This window comes from Rhinatrema bivittatum, chromosome 2 (genome assembly GCF_901001135.1).
Source record: "Rhinatrema bivittatum chromosome 2, aRhiBiv1.1, whole genome shotgun sequence".
In the NCBI taxonomy this organism is placed as follows: domain Eukaryota; kingdom Metazoa; phylum Chordata; class Amphibia; order Gymnophiona; family Rhinatrematidae; genus Rhinatrema; species Rhinatrema bivittatum.
Window position 1 is genome coordinate 794,632,992 of NC_042616.1, and position 25,379 is coordinate 794,658,370.

Genomic DNA, 25,379 nt, shown 5'->3' on the forward strand with positions numbered 1-25,379 from the left:
TTAGGGACACACGCATGCACAGACAGTGATTTCATAAGCCTTCTCTCCCTTCAGAAATTAGGCTAATAAAGAGAGACCAGGACCAACAAAATTACAAAAATAAAATGTCTAGAAAACATAGGAAAAAATAATTTTCACTTTAGTTAGTGGAATGCATCAGCTTTGGCAAACTATATCTCGTATGTCTTTATATTTTAGCTTCTTTTGAGATTTATTTATTTTATTTTTTTTAGTTTTTTCTATACCGGCATTCGTGAGAGAATCACATCATGCCGGTTTACAATAAACAGGGGAGTGATAAAAGGTTTAGTGAATGAAATAAATAACAGGTGCTGAACAAAAAACAGTTACAGTTACAATACAACAGGGTTAAGTACAACTAGGAGCAGAGAAAAAATGATAGGAAAATTAACATAATATATTAACCGAAGTTTGACGAGGTATATTTACAAAGATTTGACGAGGTACATTTGCAAACGATTATGGTATTTGCTAGGTCTTGTCCATTTGAACTTATTGTAGTTTTTTACGTAAGGGTTGTGAAAGGAAGTAATGGTTTTCTGCATATGGGTAGTGATTGGAAGATGGTTAGAGAAGAGTTATGATTTAATCCGAGTCTGGGAAGGCTTTTTTGAATAGCCACGTTTTGAGTCTTTTCCTGAAAGTTGGGAGGCAAGGTTCCTGCCGTAGTTCCGGTGGGATGGAGTTCCAAAGAGGAGGTCCTGCTGTGGAGAAAGCCCCGTATCTGAAGGTTATATGAAGGGAGGTTTTGGAATGAGGTACCTGAAGAGATTTCTTATAGTACTCTCTTATGGGTCTGGAAGATGTGTGTTTTTTGAAAGGGATTTGTAGGTTGAGCGGAGCGATTTGTTGGATAGCTTTGTATATTGTGGTGATGGACTTATATAATATTCTATAATGAATCGGCAGCCAGTGTAGGTCTTTGAGGATTGGGGAGATGTGATCTCTTCTCTGTGTATTTGTCAGTATTCTGGCTGCCGTGTTTTGCACCATCTGAAGAGGTTTAGTATGCGATGATGGGAGACCTAATAGTAAAGAGTTGCAATAGTCTAACTTAGAGAAGATTATTGCTTGTAAGATTGTCCTGTAGTCATGGTTGTGGAACAGTGGTTTTATTCTTTTTAAGACATGCAGTTTATGAAAGCAGTCCTTGGTGGTTTGGTTGATAAAAGCTTTTAGGTTTAGCTGATTATCAATGATCACTCCCAGATCTCTCACTTGGGCTGTTTGTAAGTTTGCTGAAAGGTTTGTGGGGATGTAGCCGTTCTCCGTGGATATGAGGAGGAGTTCCGTTTTTGAGGAATTTAGGATTAAATTCAGACTGGAGAGGAGGGAGTTAATTTCTCGAAGGCATGTTTCCCATAGATCTAGGGTTTTTTTGATGGATTCTTTGATGGGGATCACAATCTGGACATCGTCGGCGTAAAGATAGTATTTTAGGTTCAGGTTGGTTAGTAATTGGCAGACAGGGAGAAGGTAGATGTTAAAGAGAGTAGGTGAGAGGGATGAGCCTTGCGGGACTCCTAGAGATGAAGGGTAGCGCTTAGATTCTTTCTTGTGTATTTTGACCTTGTAGCCTCTGTTTTTCAAGAATGTATTGAACCAGGCCAAAGCGGTGCCTGTTATGCCGATGTTCGATAGTTGGTTAAGGAGCATTGTATGGTTGACAGTGTCAAAGGCGGCTGAGAGGTCCAAGAGGATCAATAGATAGGCCTGGCCTTTGTCAAGGCCCATGATGAGGTAATCTGTCAAGGAAATGAGAAGTGATTCAGTGCTTAATGATTTCCTGAAGCCATATTGAGAGGGGGAAAGAATTTTGTGATCCTCAAGGTAGTCTGATAATTTAGTGTTAACTAGTTTTTCCATGACCTTGGCAATGAAAGGGAGGTTGGAGATTGGGCGAAAGTTGGTGGGGTCTTCTGGATCTAGGTTTGGTTTTTTCAGGAGCCGTTTGATGGAAGCCATTTTAAGGTCATCTGGATAAATTCCTTGGGATAAGGAGCAGTTGATAATGTCTGCCAGGGCTTTGGAGATGGTGTCTGGAATAAGAAGAAGTAGTTTGGATGGGATATGGTCAAAAGGGTGAGACGAGGGTTTCATTTTTTTCAGTACTCTCAGGATCTCTGAAGTTGTGATAGGTTCAAACGAGTTGAGAGAGATGTTTTTGTTGGGGTGTAGATAGGTACTGTAAGGGGAAGAGGTACTGGGCGTCATCTTTTTTAGCAGGTTAGTGATTTTGTTGCTGAAGAAGTGGGCCAGCTCCTCTGCTTTTTCTTGGGCTTTGTTAAGCGGTATGTCCGGTGCTTGGATTTGAGTTAAGTTGGAGACGTAGGCGAACAGGGCTTTAGCGTCAAAAATCATGTGATGGATCTTATGAGCGTAGAAGTCTCTTTTTGTTTTTAACATGGAGCTTTTGTAGCGGTGGAGGGCAAGTTTGTAGGCGGAGAGGGAGGACACTGTAGGTGCTTTGCGCCATTTGCTTTCATTCCGTCTAAGGGAGAGTTTTAGGTTTTGAAGTTCTTCATTGAACCAAGGTTGTCTTTTAGGATGGTTGAGTTTGAGATTTTTAGTTGTCAGAGGACAGAGTTTGTTTGCTGCCACTTCTGTTATATTATGCCATGAATGAAGGGCTGAATTCGGAGTGGAAACGTCTAATAGGGGGAGTTCTAAGACTAGGTGATTGTGGAGGTCATCGAAGGCGCATGATTTCCTGTAAGTGAATTGTTGTTGAGGGGCGTCATTGCTGTTTCTTTGTGCCAGAGAGATGGTGGTCGAGATTAGGGCGTGGTCTGACCAGGGTACTGGTTCGCAGACCGGTTGTGTTGAGTTAGAGATGCCCGAGTTAATGAAGATGAGGTCTAAGGTATGACCTGCTCTATGGGTGGGTTTCTTGATCTTGAGACAATGCTGTCTGTTGGAGCAGTATTCCAGATAAGTTATTTTTTTTAATGTTTTCCCCTGATGTGTCCTGTGGATGAAAAATTGGCTATCAGGAACATTAATCACTATGAGTGTGAACTGTTAGATGGAATGTATTACCTTCATTGGTTTAAAAAGTACAGGGGATACGAGTGGAAAAGCATTTCACAATTGATTACTTTTATTTGCTGGAAAAAAAAATAGACATTTGTGAGGTACAGGATAAACACAGACATTGGTTGAAACAGACCAGTTTGCTCATACCTCTATTTACTTGCAATATTGATGTGGTGGGTTGTTATAAGTTACAATCTTTATACTTTGTCTTGTTTTAGTAATATTTGTATTTTGCAACACAAGATGAAATGCATTTAAATTTCTACAGTGTTGCCCTGCATTTACAGTCTGATTTCTTAGAATTTCCATTTCAGTTTCTCTCTACATGCTTCTAATTTCTAATTTGAGGTCACATTCTGTATTTGGCAAGGAACTCTCTGTGATCTACATGTGTGATTGAAGTGAGGGATTCAGCTACCATGTGGTTTCTGTGCAGGGATCTATAGCATTCAAGCTTGTTTTCTTTTTCTAACAGGAAGTGTATTGGTGTTGTGGGGCCTGATGTAATATTTGGAGTACTGACATTGTACAAGTAGGGTTGATGCTATTTGAGTTCTGCAATAAGCATTATGCTATTGCAGGTTTGTTAATGTTGCAGAGTGCCTTTAATTTGCAGTTTTTTGAATTATTTAACAACATGCTTGCTAGTGGAGGGAGCTGTATTTCAAGTACAGAATTTGAAATATTCTGTATAGTGAGCTGTAAGGGAAATCTCCTAGTTCTATTCTGCACCCATTGTTGAAGGATTTTCTTCAGAAAGAGGGTATATTTACAGAACTGGAAGTGCAGAGTTTTGTATTGGTTTTAAGTTTCATCCTGAACAGACTAGAACTTTGTTGGTTTTGTTCTACTTTGCTTGGAGAGGGGCAGGGGAGGCAGAATGGAGACCATGGCCCTAACACTCCCTAGGAGTGGCAAAATCCTAAATCTGTCACCAGTTGTCTGTGCTGGAAATCTTCTTGCACTTGCCCATCACTGACAATCAGTGTCAGATTTAGGATTTTGCCACTCCTAGGTAGTGCTGATGACATGGCCCTCCCCTACAACCCAGACAGAACTTGAAGAAGCTTCTCTGACATTCTGAGGAGAATCCAAAAAAAAAAAAAAAGGTGAAATCAAATGAAGACATTTCCTTCTCTTGAAAGATTGCAGAAGAGATGAAAAATGTGGTCAAGCAGATTCCTTGACAGGCCATGTCAAGGAAAAACTTGCAGGCTGGCTCAGCAGAACAAAAGAAAAAAGGAAACCTTAGATGATTTATTTAAAAAAAACTCTAACTAGGGTGAACTGGAAGTTTTAAGCCAAAAGCCTGAAAAAAAAAAATGCATTGGCAGCCTAAATTCAGCAGGGCTGTAGAAAAAAGTCTTCTACAATAGTCTCAGTGGAGAACAATGAACCAAAGTGAGCCATTGCAACACAGGATCTGCTGCACATTAGTAGTTGAACAGCTTTTAAGCCTTTTCAAAAAAGATCTATTTGAATATGGAACAGTCATGAGACCCACTTGTGACAATGGTAAACTTCTTGTCTGAGAAATATAGCATCACGAGTATTAATTTCATTAAACAGACATTTTGCTTCAACTAAGAACTGTCGTGAGGATATTAAAACAAAACATGGTTTTATATTAATAAATGAGCAACAGCGTACCCTGTATTTTTCTCTTTGCAATCTAGAAGTGCATTTATAGCTTGCCATTTGTTTCAGGTTATTCACATTTATATTCAATTATCTTATTGCCTTTTTTTCCTGTATACTATATAAAACACTAATATAATACTTACTCTAATACTTCATAGTTGGACTTCTTTTCTAGTGCATTTCCCCTCATTTCCCCATATGATCTCCTAAAACAAAGCAGATATTTCCCAAATATAAGTTTTCCTTAAATCAGACAAAACATACCATGTTTAATATGCAAGTGCACTAAAAAAGCAGTGCTCAAACATTTTTACATTTTGATTAAATACTTAAAGAATTTTTCCATCATCTTCCTATCCATAATGTACAAGTGTTAATCTGTCATATTTCATTTTATTTGGGCTTCAAGGCCTAATTCAGCATTATGCACTTCTGATGAAAGTCGTATTATTCCTTCTATTAAGCATGCACTTACTGTCACACAGCAACAGGATTTTTCCATTGTTGGACCCACCATGTGGAATAACGTAATTGAGATTTGTGCTTTTTCATAAGAGGTTGAAACATTTATTTGAAATAGCTTTTGATTTTACAAAATTTTTAAAAATTATTTTTATATATTTATCGAGATCAATATTCAAAGCCAAATTATCCATTTAAATGTTTAGTTTTGAAAATTGACCTCTGTATACATTATGCTGTTGTAAGTACATTTTTTGGTTTGTCTTTGTTTTATGTTGAATTACATTTATGTGATTTTGTAAGTCACCTAGAATGGCTGGAGCTATGAGAGATGGGATAAAAGTACTGCAAATAAATAAATAAAATAAATTAAAAAAAAAAAAAAACTTCATAGGTAACTTTAACACACTCCACCCACCAAATTTGGCTATACACTAGACTAACCAGCATGCATATTTTCGTGCACCTATGTTTTTGGCTCTATAATTGAAAGAAAAAACAATATTCATGTAAAAATTGATGCTCTGTAATAAGTTCAGACAAAAAATAACCATTTTGTCAATTTGTTTCTAAATTTTGATGATACAGTCTGTGACAACAGTGATTTCTTTATCATTAGTATCATATGATTTTCAATAATAAAAACATATTCCAGTATTCTGGCTTATTGATCGTAAATATAAACAAATTGAACATAAAACAAAACTAGATGCAAAAACCAACAAAATTCTTAAAATCACAACTCAAAATATAGAACATACGTGTATAGTAAAATCTAAAAATGTACTGGGCTTAGCAACAACCTAGAACCACCGTGTGCATGTTTTTGTGCACCTATGGTTTAGGCTCTATAATTGAAAGAAAACCAAATATTTGTGTAAACATTGATGCTTCATAAATAGTACAGACAAGAATTAAACATTTCATCAACTTATTTCAAAACATTTTGTCAGTACAGCCTGTGACATCAGTGGTTTCTTTATTGTTAGTATAGCAAAATTGCTTACCTTGTAATAGGTGTTATCCCTGGACAGCAGGTTGTAGTCCTCACAGATGGGTGACATCATTGATGGAGCCCTAGTGCGGGAAAACTTTATGTCAAAGTTTCTAGAAACTTTTGACTGGCCCGGAGAGGTCACTGAGCATGCCCAGCATGCTATGATATTCTCTGCCACAGGTGTCTCTCTTCAGTCTCGTATGTATCAATAAGCTTTGGCAAAAAATAAAATAATAAAAGATATGATACCCAACTCCGCGGGGTGGTGGGTGGGTTTCGTGAGGACTACATCCTGCTGTCCTGGGATAACACCTATTACAAGATAAGCAATTTTGCTTTATCCCAGGACAAGCAGGATGCTAGTCCTCACAGATGGGTGATTAGCAAGCTAGAGGCTGAGTCCTTTATTAGTGAAGCAACATTGCAGTCTTGTTGATGAATAGGAGTCAGCCGAAGATCACAGCAGGTTGGATGTAGAAGGAGTTGGATTAAACTGGAAATAAGTTCTTTAAGACAGATTGTCCATAGGCTGAATCTTGTCTTCCTTGCTTGTCCAAACAGTAATGAGCTGCAAAGGTGTGAAGAGAACTCCATGTTGCTGCTTTACATATGTCAAGAATTGACACTGAACGATAGTGTGCTACTGAGGTTGACATCGCTCTTACTGAATGTGCCTTTACTCGACCTTGGAGAGGAAGGCCTGCTTTTTCATAGCAAAACTGTATGCAATCTGCTAGCCAATTGGATAGAGTCTGTTTACCCACTGCTTTACCTGGTTTGTTTGGATCATAGGAAACAAAGAGTTGATTGGATTTCCTGTGGGCTGCAGTGCGGTTTAAATAAAAGGACAATGCACTTTCTCCTTGGTGAGAATGAGGTCTCGGAAAAAATGTGGATAAAACTATGGATTGGTTCAAGTGGAATTCCGTAACTACCTTAGGGAGGAATTTTGGATGTGTACAAAGAACTACTCTGTCATGTAGGAAGTTTGTGTAAGGAGAGTAAGTAACAAGGGCTTGTAACTCACTGACTCTTCTAGTTGATGTAATAGCTATGAGGAAGATGGTTTTCCATGTGAGAAATTTAAGATCACAGGAATCTATGGGTTCAAAAGGAGAACGCATGAGTCTTGTTAGAACTAAATTTAAGTCCCATTCGGGCATGGGTGGCCGAATTGGTGGCTTGAGGTGAGTCAAACCTCTCATGAATCTTGTGACAAGAGGTTGTGTGGATATAGGTGCATCTCCCAGTTTGTTATGGTAAGCTGAGATTGCACTTAAATGTACTCTGACAGATGAAGTCTGGAGACCAGAATCTGACAGATGGCATAAGTAGTCTACTAGAGAAGTTGTGGGGCAGGAGAAGGGATCAATATTCTTTTGCCTGCACCACAAGGCAAACCTTTTCCATTTTGAAGAATAGTTCTTCCGTGTGGAAGGTTTGCGTGAAGCTAGAAGTACTTTAGAGACATTGGTTGAAAGATTGAGTGGTTGTAAAATCAAGCTTTCAACATCCATGCTGTCAGGGATAGGGATTGAAGGTTGGGATGGCGCAACCGACCCTGATCCTGGGTAATGAGATTGGGAGCTACCCCCAGGCGAACTGGATCTTTGATCGAGAGGTCTAGAAGTGTGGGAAACCATACTTGACAAGGCCAATACGGGGCTATGAGTATCATGGTTCCGTTGTCTTGTTGTAACTTCACTAGAGTTTTGGTTATGAGTGGTATTAGAGGATATGTGTATAGTAGGCCTGAGTTCCAAGGGCGAGCAAAGGCGTCCTTGGCTGTTTGGTTTTCTGTTGATGTAGAGAACAGTAGTTTTCCACTTTGTGATTCAGATGTGATGCAAAGAGGTCTATTGTTGGTTGTCCCCAACGTTGAAATATCCTGGTGGTCTTTGTACACGAACATACCTCAAATTGCAGCATTAGGAATTATAACACAGATATTTCAGACACGTACAATGCATAAACGTATTCCGAATGAGTTCTTGATTAATTTGGCTACAATAGCCATTACAAAGAATTTCTTTAGCTTTAATAAAAACATCTATCAACAGATAAAAGGAGTGGCCATGGGGTCTAAAATAGCCCCCTCAATTGCGAACTTATATGTAGTCCATTTTCAGAAAAACCATTTGGTATCTCATGAATTCACAGGAAACATATTGCTTTGGAGAAGGTTTATTGATATTTTTTTATTACGGAAAGGTGATATGCAGACATTAAATAGATTTTTCATTTGGTTAAATTCACTGGATTCTAATCTAAAAATAATCATGAGTTATAGTGGATCATCTATTCCATTTTTAGATATCCAGATTTCTTTGATTGATGGTAAATTTATTACAGACATATATAGAAAGCAGACTGATACCAATAAATTGTTGCATTATAACAGCAGCCATAGTAGATCCTTGCTAAAGAACCTCCCGTACTCACAGTTTCTAAGATTAAAACGACTCTGCACCACTAAAGAAACCTTTGAGAAAAGATCAACACAAATGAAGCAGAGATTTCTGGAGAAAGATTATCCAATACGGCATGTTCAGAATGGCCTTGATAAAGCATTGAAACAGGATCGATCTGATTTATTGAAGAAGAAAAATGAAAAAGAGAGAGTAAATGATTTTTTGGTTTGCCCTACTACCTTCACACATGTCGTACAATATTATTACTGTTTTAAAAAAAGTTTTGGCCAATAGTACAGGTGTTACCTGCCTTTAAAAATAAGAATTTAATGATAGCTAATAAAAGGGATAAAAATTTAAAAGATCTACTGGCTCCATCATCTTTGCCAATGAACACAATTCGTGATAAGAGACCGCCCGGCCATCGCCCATGTGGCAACTGTTCGGTGTGCAAAGTCAACATAAAGACAAACACATTATTTATACCGGGACGCAATATAGACTTTAAACTCAATTCTTTTACAAATTGTAAAAGCAAAGGAGTTGTTTATACAGCTATTTGCCCATGCAATACATTTTATATTGGCAAAACTATTAGAGAGTTTAACAAACATATTTTAGAGCATAAAAGTAGTATTAAACGGTGTGTTAGTTCAAAACCTTTGGTCGAGCATTCTATAGAGTATAATCATAAATTTGAACAATGTAAGTTCTGTGTGATTCAACAACCTATTTTAAATTGGAAAGGAGGTAACTTGGATAAACTATTGTTACAAATTGAACAAAAATACATATATGAGTTTAATACAATGGGTCCGAATGGTTTAAATATGGAGACTGATTATTCAGTATTCCTTTAATGGGTACTGTCTGTCATACTGTATTTTATAAGCAATTATTGTTAGTGCAGTTTATACTTACATTTTCATTTTGTTGTTTCACTAGATCATGTGGCAATGCTCTGATTTTAAATATTTTTAAACATTTTTTATTATTCAGCATTTAATTTATGATCACATTTTTATCATTTTTTGAGTTTTATAGTTTTGATCTTGTTTATTATTTAATGTGTGTAAGTTGCTGTTGAGTTATTATATAAAAAATGTTTACTCTATATATAAAATATATTGAACATTTCTTTTGCTCTATACATATTAATGTACCTACCTCCTGTAATGTTTATCGTTATAAGGAGAACAAGTTTTTCATTAATATGTTATTAGTAATATTTTTTATATATTCTTTGGTATAGTGCACACTTGTAATTTTATAATCATGTTATAAGTAGAGCTGAAATATGTAGTCCCCTGATCACATTCTTTAAACCACGCCCACTGCGGTGATTGACAGGATAGTTTTTTAAGTTCCAAATAGGTTTTATCTATTTTTAAAATAAGATTTTATGTTTTGGATTACATTTTCGTTATTTATTTATTTAGTAGGCTTTTTTTTTGTAGCCCTGTTGATTTTTATTTTTTGGGGCCAAACTGACGATTTAAAAATGGAGGACCGGAGCCGGTCAAAAAAGATACGAGCAGAGACGGCATCCTGAACGCTGGTTCGCAAGGTAAACTTTTTGAGCTGAGGTTTTGTTCCTTTTGATCTAAATTCTCATTCTGTGATGCTTATTTGTTTATTTGTGAGCCGATTTCAAATCATATGTGCCTGTGTTTGAGCAAACGGTGTGTCTTTGTTTTGATATCTGTGGTGGAGCTTTTAGTTGATAAGCATAAGTGCGCTGTGAAAATAAGCTGCCCTTAAGGGGCGACTGCTTAATCATATGTAATTTCATGCTCCAGTCATGAGATAATTTTCAGTATTTTATGATATTAATTATTTTTTATATGTCAATAATTTTTATAAGGTGCTTAGATGAAATGTCAACGAGTTATAGACTTAGCTATGCTCCGAGAAGATTTTTTGTTTTTTAATCAGCTGTCTGTCCTATTATTAGGTGAATTGAGTTATGTATTAAAATATGTGATCAGTCATGTCTGTATTTTTCAGCAACAAAATCATTTGTTTGTCATTCTTTGAATAATAATTTAATTGGATGTTTTGATAATCTCCATATATACAAGGCAATTTTACAGTCACATTATGTGTGCTTACATTATAATGAGTTCACATTATTATGTTTTACAGATTTAATGTATTTAGTAATATTATAAAACCAGTTTTGCCACGTGATGAATTATCATTATGTAATAGTGGAATACAATATTGAAATAATGGTTTGCATATCTTTTTTAGTTGTTTTGCATTGCTGATACACAATCATTGTTCACTGGATGATACTACACTACTGTATTTTATTCATGACTTTGGAGTGTTTGAGGTAAATAATTAAAAAAATTTTTTGGGAATGATATGAATTGATTTTAGAAGATACTATACCATTATAAGTATTAGACTGATTCTTGATTTTTAATTTTTAATGTTATTTGTGAATTTAATCGTTTTATTTAATTAATTACTGTTGTCACCATTTTTAATAATAAGAATGTGATTTTATCATTCATTTAATATTTATTAGATCTTAAGGATGTTGTAAAATTTTATTTATTAAAAGAATAGATACTGATATTTACACTGTATGATCGATGATTGTATGGTTTGTTTGTAGCCCCTGAGGCAGCAGCTGTTGAGCTGCGAAACTCTGCCTGAGTTGGGCATTTTTATGAACAAGTCTCTGCTTCAATAAAAGTATTGAAAAAGATCAAGGCATCTATTCCTTTGTGTTTACCTAGGTCTTGAGGGGCCTGGAGTATGTGGGTCCTCCGGTGGAGCATGTGGCTGGATAGCCAGAGGTTCAGTTTGCATTTGAACAAAGGCGTGAATCCCCTTGAAAAACTCCACCCATGATATGGACGCTGGATCAAAGTCGAAAAGAGCTGGTTCCTTGGGGGTCCCCGTCTGTGGGGGGTGCCCCCCCTGGCTAGGTCCGGGGTGCCCCCTGAGGAGCTGGAACTCAACCTATGTGCTTTGTGCGCCTTGCTCGGAGATGTGCGCTCGGAGGCGAACGGCGCGGCGAGTAGGCCAAGATGGCGACAGCGAGCACAGGGGCAATATGGCGACCCCCTCGGAGAGTCTCCACGTGGGCAGACTCTACGAATAGCCGGGGCCTGGCCCTGCTAGGGCGGATCAACCCGGTGGCACTGGTCCCGGTCGGTGACCTGTGCTCGTCATCGACCCTCTGAGACCGGATTCGAGTAGAAGATTTCTACCTTACCTTATCTTCGGCGCTTCCCGGTTTCGTCGCGGGCGGTCTCCGGCTGCAGGGGGAGAGGGCAAATACCTTCACCGCTGTGCTCGAGGGTGCACCCACTGCCTCTCAGCCGCGCCCGAAGGATCGGGGCTAGGTCCTTGCCGCGATTCGGCCGCCGGACCGAGGCTCACCTCCGAGGGACCACGGAAATCACCTCGGGAATCTCAACTGGGGGAGGGACCAGAGGGTATCACCGCAGGAGAACGGGGCTTGTCTTCAGGTATGTTTTCTTCTTTCAATTTTGGGTTTTCTTCTTTAAATTTGATCTAACGCTTGAGAGCGTGCAGATAGTCCCTAACTGCTATGGAGATGGAAAATAATGAAGAGCTGCAATTCCTGCAGGGGTATATGTACCAGGGGCTGACGTCAGATTGAAATCTGATCCGTCTCCAACTGCTAGCAGGAGTACACTATACCCATTGGTCCTGAGTCCATCTGCTACATGCTAGGAATTACAGTCATTAAAATATAATTACAGTCATTAAAATATAATCTTATGAGCGGCAGACAATCTAAGCCATGAGATGCCACAAGCTGACACTGGATGGCAGCATACAAGCTCACATGCATGAAACCTGATAACTGAATCAAAGTGGCTCAAAAGGAAGACAGAAAAAAAAAGTGATCTGCATAGTTAGCAGAGGTTCTAAGCCATGAGATACCACAGGCTGACACTGTCAGAATATAATTAGTACAGTACCAGCTCAAATGCATGAAAACGGGCAAAAAATGTGAATTCAACAGTTGTTGAAGTGGCTCAAAGAAGTTCAAACACAAAATGGCCATAAAAAAAGTTATCTGTAAATGTGGCCGAGGCTCTAAGCCATGAGATACCATAAGCAGACACAAAGTCAGCATAATACAGGAAATATGTATGAGTACACATGCTCAAAAACGCGCACTCAGTGGTTCTAGGGTGTTACAATTTTTTTTTTAGAAAACTGAAGGGGTGGGGTGGTGTTAAAGTATCAGAAACTGAAGGTCGGAAAAAATTATTAAAACTCAGGAATTTTCAACTTGCTGTGATAATTTTTACCAATTGTGCAGGCATTTATAGTTTTCTAATGCACGAAAATGTACTCGGTTGTTCTAGAGGCAGCTCAAACTCATGAAAACAGGTTTAAAAAAAGTGAATTCGGTGGTTGATAAAGTAGCTCAAAAACAAAATGGCAATCAAAAAAAGTGATCTGTAGATATAGCAGAGGTTCCAAGCCATGAGATACAACAGGCTGACCTGGCTGTTGGCATATTATGTAAAATAGTACAGTACAAGATCATGTGCATAAAAACGGGCATGTGCTATGTGATAACTGGCTCAAACGCACAATCACAAAAAGTGATCTGTATATGCAGCAGAAGCTCTAAGCCATGATACCACAAGCAGACACTGAAAGTCAGCATAATGCAGGAAATAATTACAGTACAAGTACATGCGCACAACAATGTGCACTCGGTGGTTCCAAGGTGTTTCAATTTTTTTTTATAGGAAAAACAAACGGATAGGGGGTGTTAAATTATCAGAAATTGAATGTCGGCAAAAATGGTTAAAAGTCAGGAAGTTTCAACATGCTGTGAAAATGTTTACCAATTGTGCAAGCATTTATAGTTTTTGAATGCATGAAAACATGCAGTCAGTGGTCCTTGTCTTAATTTAAGGCAGAATTGAAAACATGGCTTTTTACTCGCGCATATACAGAGGCAAGATAGCATTTCAGCAAGCTTCTCATTCTTATTCTGTTTCTCTTATTTTTATCCTAGTTTTTATTGTATTACTGTATAAATTTTAGGGATACTTTATTGGTTTTATTATTTTTAGAGATAACTATTTAATGTATTGTTAACTGTGATGGTCTTTCAGACTGATGTGACGGTATAAAAAACCTAAATAAACTATAAAACTATAATGTATATCTGTTTTGCCACAATTTACTTATTCTTTATAATTTTTCTGACTGTACTATGCTAAGTAAAACAATTGCTTACCTGTAACATATTACATAAGAACATAAGATATGCCATACTGGGTCAGACCAAGGGTCCATAAAACCCAGTATCCTGTTTCCAACAGTGCCAATCCAAATCACAAGTACCGCCAAGTACCCAAACCATAAATAAATCTCAAGCTACTACTGTTTATTAATTAATAGCAGTTTATGGAATTTTTCTCTACAAACAGATCCAAACCTTTTTTAAACCCAGATACACTAACTGCTGAAACCACATCCTCTGGCAATGAATTCCATAGGTTAACTATGCACTGAGTGAAAAAGAATTTTCTTCAATTTGTTGTAAATAAGCTACTTATGAACTTCATGGAGTGCCCCCCTGGTCCTTCTATTATCTAAAAGAGTAAATAACTGATTCACATTTGCCCATTCTAGACCTCTCATGATTTTGAAGATCTCTAACATAGCCCCTTCTCAGCTGTCGCCTCTCCAAGCTGAACAGCCCTAACCTCTTTAGCCTTTCCTCATAAAGGAGCTGTTTCATGCCCCTTATTTTGGTCGCCCTTCTATGCACTTTCTCCAATGCAGCCATATCCTTTTTGAGATGCGGTGACCAGAACTGCAAACATTCGGGATCCAAATGAAGACAAGAAACAGCATAAGCACTGGCAAGTTTGATGCAAAGCATTGATAAGGAAGGCAAGGAGAGAATTTGAAAAGAAGCTTTCCGTGGAAGCAAAAACTCATTAAAAAAAACTTTTTCAGGTATATTTGAATTAAAAAAGACTGCAAGGGAATCAGCTGGACCATTAGATGATCAAGGAGAAAAGGGGCACTTAGGGAGGACAAAGCCCTAAGAGACATACTAAATTAATTTTGTTTTGCTCTTCACTAAGGAAGATGTAAGATACCCAGGCCAGAAATGATATTCAAAGGTGATGATTCAGCTGACCAAACAAATCACAGTGTACTTGGAAGACATAATAGGGCAAAGTGACAGAGTAGCAAATCATCTCTGGTATATATCTCAGAGTGCTGAAAGAACTGAAAAATGAAATTGTGGATCTATAAGTAATCTTTAAACTATCATTAAAATAATCTATGGTATCTGAAGACTGGAGGGTTGACAATGTAATGGAATTTTTATAAAGGGATGAAGAGGTAATCCAGGAAGCTATAGACCAGTTAGACTGAAGTTTGTACCAGGCTAAAAGTATAAACTATCAAAGATTACTGAACATATAGATAGACATAGTTTAATGGCATAAAGCCAACATGTATTTAGCCAAACGAAGACCTACCTCGCCAATTGATAAAAAAACACGAGCCAGCAGAGGGCAGAAGCATCCTGCTGCTGCAAAAGAATAAAAAAAAACAAAAAAACCAGTGAGGAGACTTACATGGGGCCAGGGTGAGGAAACTCTAGCACATGCTCAGATAAGAAAAATTGTTTACCTTGTAATAGGTGTTATCCAAGGACAGCAGGATGTAGTTCTCACATATGGGTGACGTCACTGACGGAGCCTTATTGCAGGAAAACTTTCTATCAAAGTTTCTAGAAACCTTTGACTGGCAATCTGAGCCCACTGAGCATGCCCAGCATGCCATGATATTCTCTGCCACAGGGGTCTCTCTTCAGTCTCATATGTAGCAATAAGCTCTAGCAAAAATAAAATAATAAAAAAGGTAACATACCCAACTTCGCAGGGTGACGGGTGGGTTCTGTGAGGACTACATCCTGCTGTCCTGGGATAACACCTATTACAAGTTAAGCAATTTTGCTTTATCCCAGGACAAGCAGGATGCTAGTCCTCACATATGGGTGATTAGTAAGCTAGAGGCAGAGTCATTTTGTAGTGAAGCAACATTGAAGTATTGTTGTTGAAAATGAGACAGCCGAAAATCACAGCAGGTTGGATGTAGAAGGAGTTGGGATTAAACTGGAAACAAGTGCTTCAAGACAGATTGTCCCATAGGCTGAATCTTGTCGTCCTCCTTTGTCCAAACAGTAATGAGCTGCAAAGGTATGCAGAGAACTCCATGTTGCTGCTTTACATATGTCAAGAATTAGCACTGAACGATAGTGTGCTACTGAGGTTGACATTGCTCTTACTGATTGTGCCTTTACTCGCCCTTAGAGAGGAAGGTCTGCTTTTTCATAGCAAAACTGTATGCAATCTGCTAACCAGTTGGATAGAGTATGTTTGCCCACTGCTTTAACTGGTTTGTTTGGATCATAAGATACAAAGAGCTGAGTGGATTTTCTATGGACTGCCGTGTGGTCTAAGTAAAATGCTAACGCACGTTTACAGTCCAAGGTATGTAAGAGGCCCGTTCTCCTTGGTGAGAATGAGGCCTTGGAGAGAATGTGGGTAAGACTATGGATTGGTTCAAGTGGAATTCCGTAACTACTTTGGGAAGGAATTTTGGATGTGTATGGAGAACCACTCTGTCATGTAGGAATTTTGTATAGGGTGAGTACGTGACAAGTGCTTGTAACTACTAACCCTTCTAGCAGATGTAATAGCTATGAGGAAGATAGTCTTCCATGTGAGAAATTTAACATCACAGGAATTCATGGGTTCGAAAGGAGAACGAATGAGTCTTGTTAAGACCAGATTCAGGTCCCATCTGTGACTGGTGGCCGAATTGGTGGTTTAAGTTGAGTTAAACCTCTCATAAACCTGCTGACAAGAGGTTGTATGGATATTGGTGCATCTCCCATCTTGTTATGGTAAGCTGAGATTGCACTAAAATGGACTCTTACAGATGAAGTCTGGAGACCAGAGTCTGAAAGATGGCATAAGTAGTCTAGTAGAGAAGTTGTGGGGCAGGAGAAAGGATCAATACTCTTGACTGCACCACAAAGTAAACCTTTTCCATTTTGAAGAATAATTCTTTTGTGTTGAAGGTTTATGTGAAGCTATAAGCACTTGAGATACATTGGTTGAAAGATTGAGTGGTTGTAAGATGCAGCTTTCAACATCCATGCTGTCAGGGATAGGGATTGAAGGTTGGGATGGCGCAACTGACCCTGATCCTGAGTTATGAGAGTGGGAGTTACTCCCAGGAGAATTGGATCCCTGATCGAGAGATCTAGAAGTGTGGGAAACCATACTTGTCGAGGCCAATATGGGGCTATGAGTATCATTTATTTATTTATTTAAATTCTTTTACTATACAGATACTCAAGACGAGGTCTTATCGTACCGGTTTACATTAGAACAGGGGAAAATCAATTAACAACTGAGTAGAAGGTAAAGTTACATTAAACAGGGAGCAAAAACATGGGCAATGGAAGACAAGAAAGATATTAAAACGATAACAACTGGAGAGTGATAGAAATAAACAACTAAAAACTATAGAGTAGCGAGAATTAAACAGAGATTTATCCTAGGTGATTATTAACAAAATATATCCGGTCGGAGGAGGAGACACGGAGAGGTGAGCAGGGGTGGGTGGGTGTCAGGACAGGGACTAGAAACAGGGAGGGGGGGAAGGATTAGGGAAGACATCGAAGGGTGAGAGTCAATTTTGGATAATAGAGGTTCCTTCAACGGTAAGCTTGTGTGAACAACCAGGTTTTCAGTTTTTTTCTGAAGGAGAGATGGCATTGTTCTAGGCGTATATCTGGAGGAAGCGAATTCCAATGGAGCGGACCTGCTGTCGAAAGTGCTCGCTTGTGAATAGAGTTGTGGATCGAGGATTTTTAGGGGAGGGGGGGGCCTTGAGCGAGCCTTTGTAGGCGGTTCTGGTCGGCCTTGCGGAAGTATGTAGTTCGAGAGGGATGGCGAGTTAGAGTGTGGATTGTTGGTAGATGGATTTGTGGATGATGGTGAGAGCCTTGAAGAGTATTCTGTATTGGATAGGTAGCCAGTGTAGGATTTTTAGGATTGGTGTGATGTGGTCCTTACGCCGTGTGTTTGTAAGGATCCTGGCCGCTGCATTTTGCAGCATCTGTAGAGGTTTAGTAGAAGAGGCGGGGAGACAGAGTAGTAAAGCGTTACAATAGTCGATCTTTGAAAATAGTATGGCTTGAAGCACTGAACAGAAATCCTGGAAGTGTAAGAGCGGTCTTAGCTGTTTTAGGACCTGAAGCTTAAAGAAACATTCTTTAGTTGTAGCGTTAATGAACTTTTTGAAATTCATTCTGGAGTCAAGGGTGGCCCCAAGGTCTCTAACCTGGCTTGTTAGAGGAGTAATTGAATTGTTGGCGAAGGGGTTGTTATCGTTAGAGGAGATAACCAGGAGTTCTGTTTTGGACGTATTAAGGACCAGGTTGAGACTTGAGAGAAGAAGGTTGATGGCGTGTAAGCAGTTGTTCCAAAAATTTAGAGTAGAGGAGAAGGGGTCCAAGATGGGGATTATGATTTGCACATCATCCGCGTATATAAAATGGGTGAGGTTGAGGCTATTGAGTAGCTGGCATAAAGGGAGTAGATATATATTGAACAGGGTAGGGGAAAGTGAAGAACCCTGTGGTACTCCTTGATTTGATGGAATGGGGTGGGATTCTTTGTCATTTATTTTAACTTTGTAGTGCCTGTTCAGAAAGGATTTGAACCAGAGCAGAGCAGAGCCAGAGATGCCTATTTCCATTAGCCGGTTGATGAGGATAGAGTGGTTTACCATGTCGAACGCCGCGGAAATATCGAGTAGGGCTAGAAGGTATGATTGTCCTTTGTCGAGGCCCATCAGAATGTTGTCCGTTAAATCTAGAAGGAGAGATTTTGTGTTTAGGCGTTTCTTGAATCCGAATTGAGAAGGATAGAGAATATTGTGAGAGTCCAGGTATTCTGTGAGTCGGATGTTGACAAGCCTTTCCATTAAGCTTGGCTATAAACGGTAAGTTTGCAATGGGGCAAAAATTAATAGGGTTGGCTGGGTCCAGGTTGGGTTTTTTTAGTAAGGGTTTCAGCGAAGCGATTTTTAAACAGTCAGGGACAGATCCTTGATTGAGGGAGCAATTTATGATGTCTGCCAAATGTTTCGCAATGGTGTTAGGAATGGTGAGAAGAAGTTTGGTCGGAATTTGGTCCAATGAGTGTGAAGAAGGTTTCATTTTCTTGATTATCGATTCTATTTCCAGGGATGATGTAGGTTCAAGAGATTCTAGCGTCTGTTTGCGTAAAGTTGGTGTAGGATTTTTTAGGCTTGGTGGTTGCGAGGGATTTGATCAAGTGTTGGATGTGCCAGGGGGGCAAGTAGGTTTTTGATTTTGTTGTCAAAGAAGATTGCCAACTCTGTAGATTTGATCTTCTTCAGAGAAGGTCGGGGGAATAGGGGTGGTGAGTGCTGTAACATATGAGAATAGAGTTTTTGGGTCGTATAAAAAGCCGTGTATTTTTTTGGAGTATTTCATGGTCCCCTTGTCCTGTTGTAGCTTCGCTAGAGTTTTGGTTATGAGCAGTATTGGAGGATACGTGTATAGAAGGCCTGAGTTCCAAGGGCTGGCTGGTTGGTTCTTCTGTTTGTGTAGAGAACAGAATTTGTCCACTTTGTGATTCATATGTGACGCAAAGAGGTCTATTGTTGGTTGCCCCCAACGGTGCCAACTCTGTAGATTTGATTTGGGCTTCTTCAGGGAAGGTCGGGGGAATAGGGGTGGTGAGTGCTGTAACATATGAGAACATTGAAAGATCCTGGTCACTACTGAGGGATCCAGGGACCACTCGTGTGGTTGGAACTGACGACTGAGTCGATCTGCCACTACATTGTGAATGCCTGCCAGATAAGTGGCGCGAAGGAACATTGAGTGGTTCAGGGCCCAGCCCCAAATCTGTGCAGCTTCTTGACAAAGGAGATACGAGCCTGTACCTCCCTGTTTGTTGATGTACCACATGGCAACTTTGTTGTCCGTTTGGATGAGAACAGTCTTGTGTGAAAGGCAGTCTTTGAACGCATGCAGCGCATAATGTATAGGTCGAAGTTCCAGAAAATTGATTTGAAATGTTGCTTCAAGTTTTGTCCAAGTACCTTGGGTTTGGAGAGTGTCTATGTGAGCTCCCCAACCCAAGGTGGATGCATCTGTAGTTAATGTTATCTGTGGGACCAGCTGTTGGAAGGGTAGACCCTTACGCAAATTGTCTTTGTTCACCCACCAAAGTAGAGAGGGACGTAGCTGGTGGGTTACTTGAATGGAAGAATGCAGTGGTTGAATGGCTTAGATCCATTGCAATCTTTAAGTCCATTGGGTTACTCTCATGGCTAGCCTTGCCATATGAATGACAAGAACTGTGGAGGCCATGTGGCCTAGTAAAGTTTGAAACTGATGAGCTGTTTGTTTCTGCAAGTAAATCAAGTTTGCCAGTAGGGAAAGTGTTTCTGCTCGATCCTCTGGTAAAAAGGCTTTTCAGAGGATGGTGTTCAATTCTGCTCCTATAAATTGAAGCAGATGAGATAGAGAAAGATGGGACAGCCCATGGAGTGAAGTAGAGCAATTGTTCGACTGAGAGAAGCCAGAGCTCCTTGTTGAGATTGACTTCTGATGAGCCAGTCGTCTGAGTAGGGAAAGACATGGACATTTTCTTTGTGCAAGTGTGCTGCTATTACTGTGACACATTTGGTGAATACTCTGGGAGCAGAGGCAAGTCCAAATGGCAGTACTCTGTACTGGAAATGCTGATGACCTACCATGAAGCGCAGATACTTGCGATGAGGAGGGAATATTGGAATGTGAGCATAAGTGTCTTGTAGATCCAGAGAACAAAGCCAATCTCCTGTTTGAAGAAGTGGAAGCATGGTGCCTAGTGACATCATCCTGAACTTTTCTTTCTTCAGAAATCTGTTGAGATTTCTGAGGTCTAGTATGGGACGTAGGCCTCCAGTTTTCTTTGGAATGAGGAAATAACGGGAATAAAATCCTCTGCCCTGCTGAGCCCGGGGCACTGGCTCTACTGCCCTGGCTCTCAGAAGGGTGGATAATTCTACTTGCAATTGAATTATGTGATTGTCGCTGAGAGATGTCTCGGAGGAGAATCTGTTGGAATTGAGAGGAAATTGAGTTGGTAACCTCGAGATACTATTGCAAGTACCCATTGGTCCGTTGTTATTGGAATCCAATTGTTGTAAAACCAGGATACTCGACCTCCTACCGGAAGTTCTGGCTGAGGACTGGAGAGGTAGCTGTGTTCTCTGGAAGTGGTTTCAAAAGCCAGCAGCAGGCCCTGTGTGGCGTAGGTTGAGGCCTAGTCACCCTAGGTTGTCTGGGTTGAGGCCTTTGAAGGGTTCTAGAAGGCCTGGTCCTAGATGTAGGAGGGTAGTACTGCCTTTGTCTATAAAAAGGTCTTCTATTTTCTTTCCGTTGAGGCCTACGCCCAGAGTGCGTAGGGGGATCCTGTGGAATCTAGGAAAGCTGTCTCAGGGTTTCAGTATGTTCTTTTAATTGAGTGACCACATCCTGGACTTTGGATCCAAAAGTTTATCTCCCAAGCATGGCAGATCTTCTAATTTATCGTGGACCTCAGGCCTGAGGTCCGAGGCTTTAAGCCATGCCCATCTCCTGGCACTGATCCCCGATGCAGCCACCCTGGAAGCTGTCTCAAACCCGTCATAGGCTGCGCGAACCTCATGTTTACCTGCCTCCAATCCCTTGTGGAAAATGGCTTGGGCTGCCTCTTGATATTGAGATGGAAGAGATGGAATAAACTCTTGCATTTGTTTCCACAAATCTCTTTGATATTGGGTCATGTAAAATTGGTATGAAGAGATTCTCAAATTCAACATGGCCCCTTGATAGACCTTCCAGCCCAGGGAATCCAAAAACCTGTGATCTTTACCTGGGGGATTTGAGGAATGTGGTCTAAATCTTTTGGATTTTTTCTGTGCAGACTCCACCACTACAGATTGGTGAGGGAGCTGTGACTTTTGGTAGCCAGGAGCAGACTGCACTAAATATGTACTGTCCATTCATTTATTGACAGCTGGCACTGAGTAGGGATGTTCCCAAATACAATGTTGCAAATCTAGGAGAACATCATGCACTGGTATAGCTACCACTTGCTTTGGAGGGTCTACAAACTGAAGTACCTCCAGGGTTTGCTGTTTGGTATCCTGCTCTGTGGCTAATTTGAATGGAATGGTGTCAGCCATTTCCTGGACAAAAGTTGTGAAGGAAAAATCTTCTGGAGATTTCTTCCATGGATCTGGTGGAGATGGATCTGACATAAAATCTTCAGATGAAGTATCTGATTGTGTGTCACTCCAAGTATCATATTCTTGGACTTGTGGAGAAGTTGTTGAAGTTTTAGGAGGTGGAGGAATTCCTGAAGGTCCTGGTAATGCATCTTCAATAGGTGACTCCTCAATATGCTCTTCCTGTGGATTAGAGGGAAGAGAATCAAGCAGATCCTGATATTTTTTCATTAAGATCTGATATAGTGCTGACTCTGGGTGTCCTGGATCCCCAGGAGGGAGTGGCACTGATGGTGACGGCTTCGGGACCGAAGATGGAGCTGTTGTCTTCGGTGGTCGCTTCGAAGTCACCATAGTTGTTATCGATTTAGTCCCTGGCATCGGTGCAATTGTGAACATCTGCATCGGTGCTGGCATCGACAGGGTCACCGGTATCGGTGTGGATTCAAGAACCGGCATCGGTGACGCCCCGGAATCTGTTCCTTTAGGGCCTGGGATCACCACTTGTCTTATAAAAATCGACAATTCCTGCAATACAGCTGGGGTAGATGGAGTAGCTGTTTGCGGTGGCGGTGTAGGTGTTGACAATACCTCCACCGATGTCTGTGCAGGTTCGATCAATGATGTAGGCCCTGACGGTGGTAGCGGAGTTTCCTGGTCCTTTTGCCGTTTTGCGGTCGGTTCTCCCGGGGAGGGAGTTAACGCTGACGGTGTGAGGAAACTCACAGGACTCCTATCTCTGCGATGCTTAGTGGGCTCAGAGTGCCAGTCAAAAGTTTCTACAAACTGACAGAAAGTTTTCCCGCAATAGGGCTCCGTCAGTGACATCACCCATATGCGAGGACTAGCATCCTGCTTGTCCTGGGATAAGTCTACTTTCTGACCTCTGAAACAGCACGTCCAGTGTTGTCCCATCAAATGAAACCCTACTTGTATGGCTGTATTTGTCCTTGTCCATTAAAAAAATCTTTAAACACTTGGAGAAATGGGAAAAAAGGGTAACATCTAGAAAGTCAGGTACACTAATGTTTCTTAAAATGATAGAACTGCAAGGTTTATGGAAGTGAGGAGGAATCACTGGGGTTAAACTGGAAAGAGGGAATGGCATGTCCATTTATATTGATGTGATATACAAATCTCCTTCACAGGAGAAATGGATAGATATTTAATTGAAGAATTTGCAAATTTGCTATGAAAGGAGAGGTGCTATTGCTAGGTAATTTCAATCTGCTGATAAAACATCACAACTGCACTGTTGTCTTGAAGCCGAGAGGTCCAAGAATGTCTGTAGGAAGAACTATTCCAGCAACTTTTAACAGAACCAACACACAAGGAGGCAAAACTGGACCTGGTGTTTACAAATGGGGAGCATGTTTCTGATGTCATAGTGGGGAATTCATCTGGGATCCAGTGATCAAAGAACAGTGTGCTTCCATGTTAAAGCATAGGTAGAAGTAGTTCATTCAAAGGCAAGGGTCCTGAGTGTTAGAAAAACTAACTTTGATAATATGGAGTACCACCTTAAAGAGGCATTAATTGGATGCGATAAGATAGGAAGAAGATTAACAGTGGGCATATCTAAAAGGAGAATTTAAAGCAAACTTTTTTGCTAGAAAAATAAATAAAGATAAGAGCAAAAAGCAGTCACTGTGGTTTTCTAGAGTGTCAGAAAAGGCAAGAGAAAAAAGTTTGAATTCATAAACTACAAGAGATCATAGAACGAGGAAGACCAGCAACAATATCTGGAAAAGCTATGAATCTGGGAAAGTAGTCAAGAAAACAATGGTGCAAATGGAAAAAAAATAGCTAATTTAGCAAAACAGGGAGACAAGACATTGTTGAAAGATATTTATTTATTTATGAACTTTTATATACCGGCATTCGTAAAACACCATGTAAGTTTACAATAAAACTGAAGAAAAGGAAAATTACAATGAACGGGAGAGGGGAGAGTGGAGCAGGCAAGAAGAGGGTGGAGAAAAGGGGGGAGAAAAATGCTAAAGGGAGAAAAATAGGAACGAAGTAAAAGAAAAAGATGGATAGAAAACCAGAATGACAGCAAGAAGTCTAAAACTGTGAGTGTAAGATTCAAAAGGTCAAGTGGGGGAAATAATTAGAGGTTGATGTGGAGAAAAAACTACTGCTTAACATTTTCCGTTTCTTGAAGAAGGGGTAGGAGCAGTGGTATTGTTATATCTCAGCACATGGGTCCCGTGTCCCAAATCTCCTAATCAGTGCCCTGAGTCTCAGCGGCCACTATACAAAAAAAAAAAAAAAAAAATGTTCTCCTTCGACTTACTGAGCACTCACTGCACAGTTCACAAAGGTGACCCCCAACCTCAACCTTAGCTAACAACTGTAATTCTTCCTTCTACCTTGGGGCCTCTTCCTTCTAAAAGCCACACAATGGAAATAGAAGTTGTTTGAACCATGGAGGCTCTTGAATCTACAAAATACCACATGTTCAAAAACATCAGCTGTTTAATTTACAAAGGGTCCTGCACATACATGCAGCTGGTAAGAATTCAAAGGAACTCTTCTAGATTGTTGGAAGGTTAACCAGCTCTCATTATCTAAATAAGACTGATCAATCTTCTATGGTCAATTACCAACTCTAGTTGCGATAACGTCATGGATTTTTTTGTTTAAAAAATGTCTAAGTTATCTAATACATTCTCCTTTGCTCCATTATCATTTGCTACTTTGTGATCTACCTTTGTGATTACTATGTCTGAAATGGTAAAAGTGATATCTAATATCATTGCATCCTTTTTTTCATTGAATATCTATGACATGGCAGTTTCAGATACTAAAAGATCTCGCTTTGCCTCCTTTCATGATTATAAATTGTTCCCTGGTAGAAAGGGTAGATCTCTCATCAGTAAAGTCAGCTATAGTGAGGCCACTCAAAGAAATCTGGACTTGACCACTCTGATTTATCAAATTTTAAGTCAATTTCATCTGTCTTTCACAGCAAAAAGTTTGGAGTATTCAGTATAACAACTGATTTTTTTTTTAATTTTTTTTACATGAACACCATATTCTTGGATCCATACCAACTTGAATTCAGGAAGTCCTTGGGAACAGAAACATCTATCCTTGACACATTGAAAAAAACTTGTTAGTGGTCAGAAGTATCTGTTGGTGATGTGGGCAATTGCTTCAGCATTTGATATACTTAACCACAAAATTCTTTTATCATCGCTTTTGAAAATGTATTATAAACTACTGGGAAGAAATCCTGAGAATCCCATTTTATTACACCACATACACAAAAACTCTATACTATCAAGCACAAATAGATAAGAATGCACCCAAGTTATATTGGCAGAATTTTCCTGATAAACAGAATATAAAGTTGCATTTTTAACCATTTTCCTGTTTATTCCAGTATAAGCAACTAAAGACAGTAATGTGACTGAACACAGCGGAAGCTGCACTTCCCCACTGAACAAAAGACAATA

General features: G+C 39.7%; 1 protein-coding gene across 23 annotated transcripts in view; it reads right to left on the reverse strand.

The window, feature by feature from the left end:
• Positions 1-25,379, reverse strand: part of PTK2 (protein tyrosine kinase 2) — a 1,447,287-nt gene that overhangs the window by 1,022,908 nt on the left and 399,000 nt on the right. For all 23 annotated transcript variants that reach the window (XM_029592091.1, XM_029592099.1, XM_029592089.1 and 20 more), the window contains one exon: positions 4,842-4,904. In XM_029592091.1, coding sequence (XP_029447951.1) covers positions 4,842-4,904 — 63 coding nt within the window. The remainder of the gene's footprint in view (positions 1-4,841; positions 4,905-25,379) is intronic.